At 40.5% G+C, this 13,653-nt stretch overlaps 2 protein-coding genes and 1 non-coding gene across 3 annotated transcripts; 2 read left to right on the forward strand and 1 right to left on the reverse strand.

Moving 5' to 3' along the window:
- Nucleotides 1–1,704: 1,704 nt before the first annotated feature.
- On the reverse strand, nt 1,705–3,171 carry LOC136034250 (craniofacial development protein 2-like). The gene has a single exon (XM_065715391.1). It carries the CDS (start codon nt 3,169–3,171, stop codon nt 1,705–1,707), a length of 1,467 nt encoding a protein of 488 aa, XP_065571463.1.
- Nucleotides 3,172–4,776: 1,605 nt separating this feature from the next.
- Nucleotides 4,777–4,969, forward strand: LOC136035132 (U2 spliceosomal RNA). The gene has a single exon (XR_010619350.1). It is a non-coding gene; the product is annotated as a U2 spliceosomal RNA (small nuclear RNA).
- Nucleotides 4,970–6,733: 1,764 nt separating this feature from the next.
- On the forward strand, nt 6,734–12,544 carry LOC136034251 (uncharacterized). The gene is made up of 2 exons (XM_065715392.1): nt 6,734–7,040; nt 12,510–12,544. The coding sequence occupies exons 1-2, from the start codon at nt 6,734–6,736 to the stop codon at nt 12,542–12,544; spliced, it is 342 nt and encodes a 113-aa protein (XP_065571464.1).
- Nucleotides 12,545–13,653: the final 1,109 nt, after the last annotated feature.

Raw genomic sequence — 13,653 nt, forward strand, 5'->3', positions numbered from 1 at the left:
TACTTACTTGTACTTGGGTCACGTTCGAGCCTTGTCCAGGCCCATCGTGGCATCCAGAATTTGTCGACATGCGTCTCTCCATTGCCCTCTTTCAAATGCGATTAGCTCGATCAACAGGATCCATTGTCTATTCCATCGGTGCCCGTGCTTCTTGAAACTTCCCATTGGCTCGAGGTCGGCTCTGACTATTGATAACCATGTCTTTTTTTGTCCTCCAGGCTTCTTCTTCCAGTGCGCGAGGGGTTGGCATTTCAAGCACTGTTTTCTGAACGAGTCATCCGGTCGGCGCAGTGTATGCCCGAACCATCGTAGATGTCTCGCTTTGACAACATCAGAGACAAGTGGTATATCACCACATCTTCTTCTGATGACATCGTTACGGACGCGGTCAGAGAGACGCAGGCCAAGAATACAGCGAAGACACTTGTGGTGGAAGACATTCAGGTTATTAGCTTCCCCAGCTCTGAGGGGCCACGTTTCGCAACCATAAAGAAGCACAGAGAGGACCAAAGCGTTATATATCTGGAGCTTTGTACGAAGGGAGATTTCATTTCGTAGCCAGAGGCACTTCCGAAGCTGGATGAATGCTGCCCAGGCTGCGGAGATGCGGCTTTGTATTTCGCTTAGAGCTTCGCCCTTGGGATTTATTAGGGAGCCTAGATATTTGAAATTCTGGACGTCCTCGATTGGGATGCCATTCAATGTGATTGGAGTTTCATCTAGCCCAGAGGTGCGCATCGATTTTGTTTTCGATTGGCTGATCTTTAGTCCAGTAGTAAGGGATCTAGGAGCAATGTCGTCTATCATGAGCTGTGCTTCTATTATCGACTCAGCCAAGATATCCACATCATCAGCGTAATCAAGGTCTGTTATTGATAGTGCTGGACTGATTGTCACACCTTTGTATTTGTCAAGAGTCTTCATGATCTGGTCAATGACAAAGTTAAACAAAATAGGCGATAAGGCACAACCCTGTCGCACTCCTTTGTCAATTGATATTTCTTTTGAGATTTCTCCGTCAGCTCTTAAAAATGCCCTCGTTCCCACGTAATACGCCTTAATTAAACGGACTATCTTTTCGGGCACTCCATCATCCCTCATTGCATCCCAGATGGCAATTCTCTTTACCGAGTCAAAAGCCGTTACAAAGTCGATAAAGACTTTTATTGTTTCCTGCTGGTGTATAAGGCGGTGTTCCAGGATCTGTCTCAGGCTAAAAATATGATCGCAGCATCCCATACCAGGTCTGAATCCTGCTTGATTTGGCCTCGTCTGATCATTTCTAATATTTCTGAACCTATTTAATACTATTATTGTGAAAACTTTTGCAGAAATGGGTAGCAGGGAAATTCCTCTATAATTTTTACAATCGGCTCGATCCCCTTTCTTAAATACAGGAATTATTATAGAGGTCCTCCACTCTTCAGGAATGTATTCGTTGACCCAGACATCCGTGAGTAAGTTGTGGAGCTCGTCGATAACCGCTTCTGGAAGGGCCTTGAGAAGTTCAGCTGGTAATTCGTCAATGCCAGGGCTTTTATTATTTTTTAATAGTTTTACGGCATGAATAATTTCTGCTCTGCTTGGAGGGGCGATATTGCAATCCTCATACACGAATGGTGACTCAGAACTGCTGTGGGATGGAATGGGTTGGCTGTGGTCATTTTCTGATGGGTGAAGAAGCTCCTGGAAGTGAGCACGCCATCATTCGATGCGATCTTCTTTGCTCGTGAGAAGCTTGTTGTCCTTACTAAGTAGCGTGGGGGTAGATCTTTGCTTCTTTTTCCTGGTTGATTCTCCTAGGAGCTGGTAGAGTTTCCGTGAATCATTGCGTGCAGCAGCTTTTTCCATTTCACAGGCTACATTAGACCAATATGCTTGTTTGTCTGCCTTAGCAGATTTGTGACATTCTTGGCGGAGTGCTTTAAAAGAAGCAGAGTGTTTATCAGTCATTTGTTTCTTCCTTAAAGAGAGTTCTATTGTCTTCTGAGAAATCCATCTTTTGGGTTTTTTGTCTCTTACTCCGAGAATTTCTGTAGCTGCCTCTTTCACTTGATTTCGGAATTTGATCCAGCGCTTTTCTATATTTAGTGATGGGTTAAAATTTTCTTGCTCGGTCATGGCACTTGTCTCGGTCTCAGAAATAACTTGATTGGTCTTAAATTCTCGGTCATTATCTTGCAACGCCGTGAAACGGTTTGTAAGTTCGAGCATAAAGGTCTCTTTGATTTTAGGGAGTTTGAGTTTCGTTGTGTCTAGGATGCGTCTAGGTGCATATACTTTTTTGGAGCTGAGTCTGAATCTAACTTTTGATTTTAGTAATAAATGGTCGGATCCTTTTTTTGATCCAGTGTCCGCCCCTCTGTATACTCTCGAGTCTTTAATCATTGACTTCCAGCGACGGGAAACGAGTAAATAGTCAATTTGGGCGCGGGTTCTACCATCTCGGGATCTCCAAGTGTAAGTGTGGCAAGGTTTGTGTTTAAACCATGTATTAGCCACACAGAGATTATTCAGCATAGCAAACATGAGAGGTCTAACTCCGTTAATGCACCGGTCGCCCAAACCGTTGTTGCCAATGGCCCATTCAGAATCGTTTAGTCTCGTGCCAATCCTGGCATTGAAGTCACCACCGATCACGAGGATGTCCTTACGAGGAATTTTATTCATAGTCAGTTGGAGGTCAGCATAGAATTTGTCTTTCAAGTGGTCAGGGGTGTCACGAATAGGGGCATATACAGATAGTATTGTCAGGTTATTACTCTGACCTTTTAAACGGGCCATCACAATTCTGTCAGACACTGCTTCATAGTCAAGGAGTCCCGATGCGATCTTGGGCGTCATGATTATTCCCACTCCTGCGAGGCCGGATCCATCCATTGGGCCAGAATTGAATGGTATGGCCTTTTTATCCGAAGGGGCTATTAGGTCAAGTGTCGTTTGTCCATTTAATCTTGTCTCTGAAACACAGAGTATGTCCAGGTTATATAAATAAAATTCTTCAGCTACGAAGGCTTGCGTTAGTGAACATTTGATGGAACAGAGGTTCCAGCAGCCGATATTCAGGCCATGTCTCCTTGATAGTATGGTAGCTAGCTCACTTTTCGACAAGGTCGCCAGCCTCGACGCATCGCTTAATGCCGGGAATGCCGTAGCCAAATTCGCTCTCATATTAGACATATTCAACATAATTCTGGATGTTTCTTGGGTATGATTAACCGCAGGGGCCCCAGTCCTACGGGTCACCCGGAGCACGTTGGCCGTCACTTCGCTTGGCGTGAAGCTAGGTGACGTTTACACCCTCTCACCGCTATGAGGTGTGCTGGCGGGTTTGCTCTACTGCCTAGGGACAGAAGGGGGGAGCATCCTTGCTTGCAACGCCACCACCGCCGTGGCAATTTGCAAGCTTAGCTTCCACCTTTGCTCCCACCTAGAATCAGTAAAGCCTTCAGGACTCACTCACTCACTTTCTTTCACTCACTTCTTCTGCGCTGATTAAGGACCCGCCATCATTGCTGATCTTTACACTGCTGTCAAAAGCTTGGCCGGCCACCTTTTTCACTGCGTTGTGCCACTTTTTGGGGTCTGATGTAAGTAATTGGGAGGGCATGGTTTCACGACCATACCGAGCTTTGGCTTTCTTTACCAAAGAGACTATTTGATTTCGCAATTTCTTGCCGTTGATTATAGCACCACGGGAGTAGAGGTGAGACCTCTCTTTTATTAGTGATTTAATAGCTGGAGATATCCATGGTTTGTCGTATTCACTAACAACAAATGATTTTGTAGTAAAGATCTTTAGGTATTGACTGTATAACGTGGCATTGAAATCGGATACCTTAGTTTCCAAGAGCCCGGTATTGTACACTTCGGGGAAGTCATATGTGCCAATCCATCGACCGTATTCACAGATGGCCGACTCCGTACAAGGACGAGCAGTGACACGGGATAGTTTGGGCTTTGGTAAAGACTCTCTTGCTTTCCAAAGAATTGGGTTGTGGTCTGACATACCAACAGGACCAAGAGAAAAGGGAGGGGAGTAAAAATCATCACAATTTGTGAATATAAGGTCCAATATGCCCCCCAAAGAGTGGGTGGGTATGTGTACTACTTGTTTTAAAGACAAACAAGATGATAACCAACTCTTCTTGGTTTGGTTAAAGTCTCCTCCTATAATAAAAGCAGGGCTACTGTATATACTTCTCAGGTGATCAACAGTCGTTTGGAGGTGGAAGACCAAGTCACCCCAGTTTCTTGCACTTTCTGGGTAATATACTGAAGCGACTATAATACAAGAAAAGCGCCGGGGAAGAGATTTAGGTTTGCAAATAGCCCAGATTACTTCATGAGCTGGATCAAATAATTCCGGTAATAATTTGCAAGGGATGTCTTTCCGTATGTACAAGGCAACACCTCCACCTAGTCTATGCTCACCTCGATCAGCACGTGTGCTCAGGAAAATTTCGTAGCCTGCCATATGACCTGACAACCTATCAAGATTCCAAGTTTCTGTAACTGCGATAACTGGGATACTATTTTGACGGACGATAACTTCAAATTCTTCCATTTTGTTACACAATGACTGGCAGTTTATAACGAGAAAATTCGGCATTCCATAATATAGAGCTAAATCTAGAAATTGTAGGGGGAGGGGTGATTAGGAGTGCCATTAAACAGGAATTTAGTCCAAAATAAATATAAATTTCCTGAATAAAAAAGCATAACTTTCGTTAAAGTAGTGTTTAGTTTAAGAGGGCTTTAAATTATTACACATGCATCGCTTCTCAGCCTTTTGGCTAAGATCAAAGTTTAGTATCAGTTCTTATCAGTTTAATATCTGATATGATCCCTACATGGTACCCAAAATATTAAACTGATTTTTGGATATCGGAAGGATATTGGAGGTTGCTGCGCTCCCTCCACGTGATTGCTCGGTATTGCAGTTTGTGTTGCGGACAACAAATTTTTGTGCCAACCCCCCCCCTAGATAGAGCCTTGCCTCTGACCATTTTTTGAGTCTATCACCTATCCAAATTTTACTTAATAAGTAAAATTAAACGTAGTGAATTGGCTATATTTGGAATCAGTATAGCAAGCCAGTGCTGATGCCCTGCTTTTAAACGGTGACATAGCCGCTACTCTTTTCTTCCTTAATAAGAGATCACTAGGAAGTTTAACAGCGATCCCCTCAAGACGCAGGTGTTATTAATTTTCTTGAAGACGCAGGTGCTTGTTACGCAATAGAGTTTGTTTACTTCAGGATATAGGTGCCTGTTCCATTATAGAGACTTTTTTTCTTTGATTGCTTAAAAACCTCCGAAGGCCAGGAAAAAACCGTCAGAGGACCCCTGCCAAATCATGATTTCTTTGGTTGCTAAGTCTTAGGACTTAGTCCGCTAGTCAAGTGGGGAAGCCTACGTAACAGGGAACGTTTACTTATATTGAGGGTGATGCAAACTTATTGGGAATGACGCAATCTTACATAACATTTTAAATCTCAATGTCTGCTAGTCAAACGGGGGAGGCCTACATAATATGGAATAAATACTTATGTTGAAGGTATTGCAATCTTGCATAACTTGGTAAATTTATTGGGAATGGCGGAATCTTGCATAACATCTTCGATCTCAATTTTTGCTAGTCAAGCGGGGGAGCCTGCGTAATATGGAATGTTTACTTATGTTGAGGGTGATGAAATCTTGCGTGACTTGGTATATTTGTTGGGAATGACACTATCGTGCATGACATGCTAATTTCTCAAGGTCCGCTAGTCAAGTAAGGGACCCTAACTTAGGGTCCCTTAGTAGTAATTAGTAAATTAGGGTGATACAATCTTCCATGACTTAGTAGATTTATTGGGATTAACGCAATCTCGCATTACTTGTTTCTCTGGGGCCCGTGGGGAATCCTCATTTGTAACTAAGGAGGACACACGCGCCTGGCGTTACACAACGACGATGTACATGTGGGTGTTATTTAATACTTTAAGAGGTTTTTAATTCAGGATTTTATTTTCATTATAAGGCTTTTTTCTTCAATGCTTGTTCTTCGAGATCTCATTTTCGTTTACGACGTTTTTTTGTCAGGGAGCCTTTATTTTCACATATTTTGGCCACCTTTAGGAATCAAAAGAGATTTCTCCTGAATGGAATGGAGCGCTAGTCAGCTGGACCAAGAAAGAATTGATGTTATTTTGATTCAGTAAATAGCTTCTACGTGAAAACCTATTCCGCGTATGGAGAATTTTCTGCCAGCTTTCTAGAATGATTAAATGGATCAGGTTTTTCCAACCCCTTCCATACGAGAGCGCGCAAGCACTCCAATTCCATTGATTCTATTAAACAAACCTGCCAGTTACATGGTATTAATTTAAATCTTGTATCAGAAAAATCACATTTTGAATGAGCCGTGAGTATTACGCCTTATGGAGTAGAAGCTTCATTACTTGCAATAGTAATGAACAAAAGACAGTCTATGGGTTATGATGGCATATGCGCCCTTCATTTACAAAATGCGTCTGATAAGCTTATGTGTCATCTTTCTTTGTTGTACCAACTGATTTTTTGGCTGCGGTATAGTTACAGATTCTTTTTGTGTTGGTCTTATTTCACCGATTCTAAAAAAAGGGAAGGATCCGTTTGAATGCTCATCGTATCGACCTATAACTGTTTCAAGCGTTTTTGCGGAGGTGTTTGAATTACTTATAATTAATAACCTACGTTCTATCTGTTACATGCCACCTCACCAGTTTGGCTTCCAGCCTAAGGTTGGTTGCTTCCATGCTCTAAAATGTCTGCGCAATTTGTTGATCGATGCAGATAAATCCGGTGGTACTCTAGCGCTTGGAACATACGATGTTAGTAAAGCATTTGACTCGTTGTTGCATCCCCAAGCAATGAATGAGCCTTTGAACCGTGGTATATCGCTAGACTTAGTTAGACCTCTTTTGTACATGTACCGCCAAATGAAAGCAAAAATACGTATACCTGGAAGCAATTTGCTGACTGATGATATACCAATTCATATTGGGGTTAAGCAGGGTGCGGTTACTTCTTCCACGTTTTATAATAATGCAACGCTTCCAGCTCTGTGCCAACTTTCTTCGTGTTGTATATATAAAGGTACTGATTGGTCGATATTATGTTATGCATACGATGTTTTTAATATTAGTAGGACTATCAGTGGGATAGAAAATGTTTTTTGGAGATATGTAAAAACTACAGTGGTATTAGACTTTCCCTAAATGCTGAAAAATGTGATGTTTTGATTTTCAATGAAATAGACACGACTACATCAGATAATACATCTATAGATCTGAATGGTACAGAAGTAAATTCTTGTGTTAAGTAGAAATATCTTGGCCTTCCTATTGGAAAAAATATGAAGAAAACTAGGCTATTGATGCTAGGAAGTATGGAAACGAAAATCCGTCGTGCATATGATACAAATGTTAGTTCTCAGTTTCATTTGAATAGAGCCAATCTTGCGAGAATTTAGAATAGTGTCGTCGTGCCACATATTCTGTATTTAGTACCGTTTTACCCTATATTTAGTGAATCTGACCATCTTAGGATGAAACGCGTTTTATTCAAATTTGCTAAGTTTCTGTTGCGAGTTCCTCCGTGGACCCGCAACTCCTATTTGATGAAAAAGTATAGCTTGTCTGACCCGTGTGCTAGGTTAGCTGAGCTGAATGTACACTTGTGCTATAAGCAAACCGGCCATGAATGGCAAAATGTTGTTTTTTGACGTGGAATTATTTTTGTTTGTATTTTAGAATGTAATTACGATATGTTGTTTCTTTCTTCTTTTTTTTCCTTTTTTCTTCAATTTACTCCATCACTTCATTATTTTGTATGATGGGTTATAAATAAATACATACATACATACAATAATATACGTAAGCAATGGGTAAATTTCATTACTTGCAGCCCTTCCCACAGGGACTGTGGGGGATTAAGTCATTCTCAAGGATATAGCTATTAGATTTTTCAACTATGTTGACAAAATGGCTATCTTATAATTTTGATCGGGTGAGTATGGAAAAAATAAGCGTGGGAGGGGGCCTAGTTAACTTCCAACTTTTTTGGTCACTTAAAAAGGGTAGAACTTTTTTTTAATTTTCGTTCAAATTAGCCCTCTCGTCATATTGTAGGATTACTGGGTCGATGCGACCACCCCTGGGGAAAAAAATACATATAAACACACATCCGTGATTTTTCTTCTGGTAAAAAATACAAAATTTTACGTTTTTGTATATAGGAGCTTGAAACCTCTACAGTAGGGTTCTCTAATATGCAGAATCTGATGGTTTGATTTTCATTAAGATTCTATGACTTATAGGAGGTATTTTCCCCTTTTTTCGAAACCAAGACAAATTTTCTGAGGATCGTAACTTTCGATGGGTAAGACTAAGTATAAGGACACAGTTCTTTTGATGTATCTATAGGTATCAAAATTTAGTTTTTTTTTTAGTTTCGGATACTATTGAGCTGGGTCACTCCTTACTTGCAGTTCGTTACCACGAACAGTTTGATGTCTAATCTCTTTGTGTTCGTTCCCTCAGTTCAGTGTAAAAAAAAATTTCTTCTCTTTTGAAAAATCGAGAAATGTAATTAGCCTATAAACCAGAGCAGGGGAAATAGTTGAGTACAGCCACAATTTAGATTCATATGACATGGGATTGAATAGGCTCTAGTGCAGTAATATTTTTGCCAGGGACGTAGCTCAACTTTGGGATGATCTGTTTAAAGGCTCTGCTAAGATATTTCAGGTCGTATATCCGGAAGATAATATTTGATACCTTATTTTTACGTTTATCTCTTAAACTCTAGGAAAAAAAGAAATATTTAACCTATTAAGCTTCTGGCAGAAATTTGTCTCCACGGGAAGAGCTATTATTAAAGAGAGTATATTCATCAATATAGAGTATCACAAAAGCAGAGCAGCGAAACTATGCAGGAGTATAAGCTAAAAAGTTTCATGTTATAAAATATTATGTTAAAAACTTAATAAAAGAACTTAAATTTTTATTTACATTGTATGTATAAATGCATAGCCAAAATATGGTTTCGGAAATATCGGAGGAATGTCCTTTATCTTAAACTATCCATATTACCAATATGTCTCTTTTTTCATACCAATTAAAATATTTTCAACACAAGCTGGACTATCGAGTATATCACTGAACAATTTTTCATCTTTCTGTTGATTACTGTAATCCTGGCTTCAAATTCAACCCGAAATTATGGAAGTTTTTCTTTTTAATCGGCTTGAAAATTTCAAGTCACAGGTAATATCACTGGGTGCCGCCGTTATTCCGGCTGTTGACCATGTCTTATTTTTGGCTCTATTTGCCAAACTCGCACTATTTAAATTGAGCGTATTTCTTGTCATTTACCCGCCGTCTAGAATTGAAAAGTTTCGGAAATGTTTTGTTTTAACTGTTTTGTTCCTCGCAAGTTTTTGTCGATGCATGTCGTCATACCTCGTAGTCTGTATGCTATAACTTTTTGAAAGATATTTACTAATACTGATAAAGAAAAATTACGTTTACCTTTTCCTATTTTGGTAACAAAGTGTATGGATAATTTAAAACACCATTTAACGATGGTGTTGCTTTGTGCGTTGCTTTGCATTTATTTTTTAGTTAATAAGGTAACATTAGTCAAGGAATAAGGGTATTTTTTGTTTCTGGGTAAGTAAATAATTGTATTAACGACAATTATTGATTGCTCAGATTCCTGCTTTGGCCTTGCAATGTGTTGCTACAGCAAGGTTTCTGGGCACAATTATGAAGTTTGAAAAATTTACAGAAGTGACAAGTATTAGATGGCGTTGGTGTCTCTTTTTTTACACTGATGCCAGTTTTCTTTCTTATAAGTTACCTGTACTTTTTTAAATCAACCACGATGGGCACAAAAGTACATTGACCAAACAATATGTTACCGCAAATCAATAAATGATAGTACTAAGACTTTTTGAAAAACAGAAAAGGAAAAAAAACAGGTCGCTTGTTGTTCTATATTCGTGATTGAATTTGAGTTACAAGGTACAATAATAAAGAAGATATAAAATTTATTCATAATAATATGCGTAATTAAATTACGCATAGCTAGCCTTATATAGGCTAGCCTTTTGAGTATATTTTCTTGGCTTCCAGAGCTTGATCTGGTCTAATCCAATACTGTTAAAATGTGTCATACTAGTTTTCGTGCTTCAACGGTCAAAAGTCTTATCTGCGTGGACCTATTTGTAATTTTCCTATAACCATTATCCTTGAGTCTCAGCATGAATCTATGGCAAGAAGTTTTTATAAATTACAGATTTATAAAATGGGCAAAGGGCCAATACTAAGTGCTTCCAATGGCAAAAAGCTTGAAAAAGTCAAATATTAACTCAGGTTTACAGTGTTTACCTGATGTAGGTTATCGAATCAGTATGATATCGAAAAAAATAATATGAGATATATAGCAATTATTTTCCAACTTGACCTTATTGACTCATATCCCATCCGGGCTTTGTGGAGTTTACGCCGTCCCTCTAAATGGATTAGAGCGGCTTTCTTTTTAAGAATGGTCACAATAACACCTAAACAATATAGATCAGGGACAACACCTTGATTCGTCACAAATGGATTAGAATGACTCATTTTTTTTCTTTTTTTTTGTATATAAGATATTCTATAGGCGATGCACTATAGCTTGGTTGGCAATGTCTCTTTCTGACACAAGTGCTACAATAGCAAATTCCAACTTTTTAACGGACTTATAGAATCACTTACATTTTGCCTGTAGCCCCCCTCCTTTATTTCTCAAATGTAGCCCTAGTCTATAAACAGAAGTTTACGGATATTTTGTTGTTGTTTGCCTTTTAATCGGCATTTTTGGCAACTGTTTTGAGAAATAAGTAAAACTACAAAAAAATCAACCAGTTTCCAGAGAGAGAGAGAGAGAGAGAGAGAGAGAGAGAGAGATCGGTATATTTAAAAAATATCGTAGCATAGCTAAATTCAGTTTTTTCACAAAAATCATACATTTAGACAGAAATCATACACTACAACTCAGCATTAAAAACTGATGTGAAAAAAGGCACAAATGAGTTTGCGTATCGATTGGTTCGTACTTTAGGGGGTACAAGTTTATTTCGTAATCGAGTTCTGCTATTGGGAGGGGCTGGTTCGGGTAGTAGTGATCGGTGGCTCTTATTGGCTAGGATGAATTTTCCAAATTGGTGAATAAGGTGTTCCAGCCGGACTTTAAGTGGAGATAAATTTAATTTAGCGAGGGCTTGATCGTAGGGTATGCCACGGTCTCGGAGTATAATCCTTGTTGCTCTTTTCTGGACGCACTCTATGTCGCGTAATAGGTACGCTGTGCGGATAGCAGATGGACCCCACACCGGGCATGCATACTCGAGCAACGGGCGAACATAACACGATTAGGCATGAAGAAGGCTTTTAGTATCACACCCAAAACGCCTCATTTTGGTAATTGTCTGAAGGCTTGCATTAGCCTTGTGGACGGTTAAATTAATATGGGCACTGAAACTACAGACACTAGTGAAAGTTACTCCTAAGATTTTTATTTCGTTCACAATCGCGAAAGGGACTAGAGGCATATCTATATTCCGCTTCAGAGGGTTGAAACGAATTATCTTCGACTTGGCTACGTTAATGGTAAGATCATGACTTGAGCATTCGGTCTTTAGCTGATCAAATAACTGGTCTGAAAACTGCTTTGTTATGATAGTGTTTTCGACCAGGTAAGCGAGCACTATGGACAGATCATCTACAAACTTGTAACGGTCGTCGTGATGGTTAAGCAGGGAATTAATTACAGCCAGGAAAATTATTACAGCTTATTTTCTGCCTTGTGGGGCCCCGCAAGAAGTATCTGACCATGATGAATCCGAATCGTTTTCGTGGAGTGCAAAGACTTTTTGTTTTCGGCCAGTTAAGAAGTCAAGTACAAGGCTAAGGGTGCATCGTTTGGCCCCCATTTCCTGGAGATTCATGCCTGCAGTCCGGTGGCGGATTAGGTCAAATTTTCGGAAATCCACTGCGCAAATGTCGACGAAACAGCTACCTTTTTCAAGCCATTGGAGGACGCAGTCAAACATCCGTACTAGGTAGATTGTAGTACTACACTTGGGGAGTCCACCGTACTGGAATTTATCAATACGCATGAATTTGTTTCAGAAGAAACTTGAGTATAAAGGCCTCAGTTACTTTCGCCAAACAAGGTGTAAGTGAGATCGGGCGGAGATCGTCGCATGCACAAGGGGTGCGCATTTTTGGAATAATTCTAATATAGGCCCTTTCCACTGTGACGGGAAAAAGCCAGAAGCAAAACACTCGTTAATGATGCTGGACAGTGGTAATGCTATGAAGGCTGCATATTCACGTAGGAGTTTGGCAGGTAATTCACCAGGGTATGAAGATGTATTCGGTTTGATCTTCCGTAATTCCGTGTAAACATCAAACTCACTGACTATTATGTTGTTCTCAGGCTCACATTTTTCAAGTATGGTGGACTTTTCATGAGCCGTAATAGTTGGATAGGTAGTACAGATCTTGGTGAAGAATTCACTCTTACTTACTTGTACTTGGGTCACGTTCGAGCCTTGTCCAGGCCCATCGTGGCATCCAGAATTTGTCGACATGCGTCTCTCCATTGCCCTCTTTCAAATGCGATTAGCTCGATCAACAGGATCCATTGTCTATTCCATCGGTGCCCGTGCTTCTTGAAACCTCCCATTGGCTCGAGGTCGGCTCTGACTATTGATAACCATGTCTTTTTTTGTCCTCCAGGCTTCCTTTTCCAGTGTGCGAGGGGTTGGCATTTAAAGCACTGTTTGCTGAACGAGTCATCCGGTCGGCGCAGTGTATGCCCGAACCATCGTAGATGTCTCGCTTTGACAACATCAGAGACAAGTGGTATATCACCACATCTTCTTCTGATGACATCGTTACGGACGCGGTCAGAGAGACGCAGGCCAAGAATACAGCGAAGACACTTGTGGTGGAAGACATTCAGGTTATTAGCTTCCCCAGCTCTGACGGGCCACGTTTCGCAACCATAAAGAAGCACAGAGAGGACCAAAGCGTTATATATCTGGAGCTTTGTACGAAGGGAGATTTCATTTCGTAGCCAGAGGTACTTCCGAAGCTGGATGAATGCTGCCCAGGCTGCGGAGATGCGGCTTTGTATTTCGCTTAGAGCTTCGCCCTTGGGATTTATTAGGGAGCCTAGATATTTGAAATTCTGGACGTCCTCGATTGGGATGCCATTCAATGTGATTGGAGTTTCATCTAGCCCAGAGGTGCGCATCGATTTTGTTTTCGATTGGCTGATCTTTAGTCCAGTAGTAAGGTATCTAGGAGCAATGTCGTCTATCATGAGCTGTGCTTCTATTATCGACTCAGCCAAGATATCCACGTCATCAGCGTAATCAAGGTCTGTTATTGATAGTGCTGGACTGATTGTCACACCTTTGTATTTGTCAAGAGTCTTCATGATCTGGCCAATGACAAAGTTAAACAAAATAGGCGATAAGGCACAACCCTGTCGCACTCCTTTGTCAATTGATATTTCTTTTGAGATTTCTCCGTCAGCTCTTATAAATGCCCTCGTTCCCACGTAATACGCCTTA

This window comes from Artemia franciscana, chromosome 13 (assembly GCF_032884065.1).
Source record: "Artemia franciscana chromosome 13, ASM3288406v1, whole genome shotgun sequence".
NCBI lineage: Eukaryota > Metazoa > Arthropoda > Branchiopoda > Anostraca > Artemiidae > Artemia > Artemia franciscana.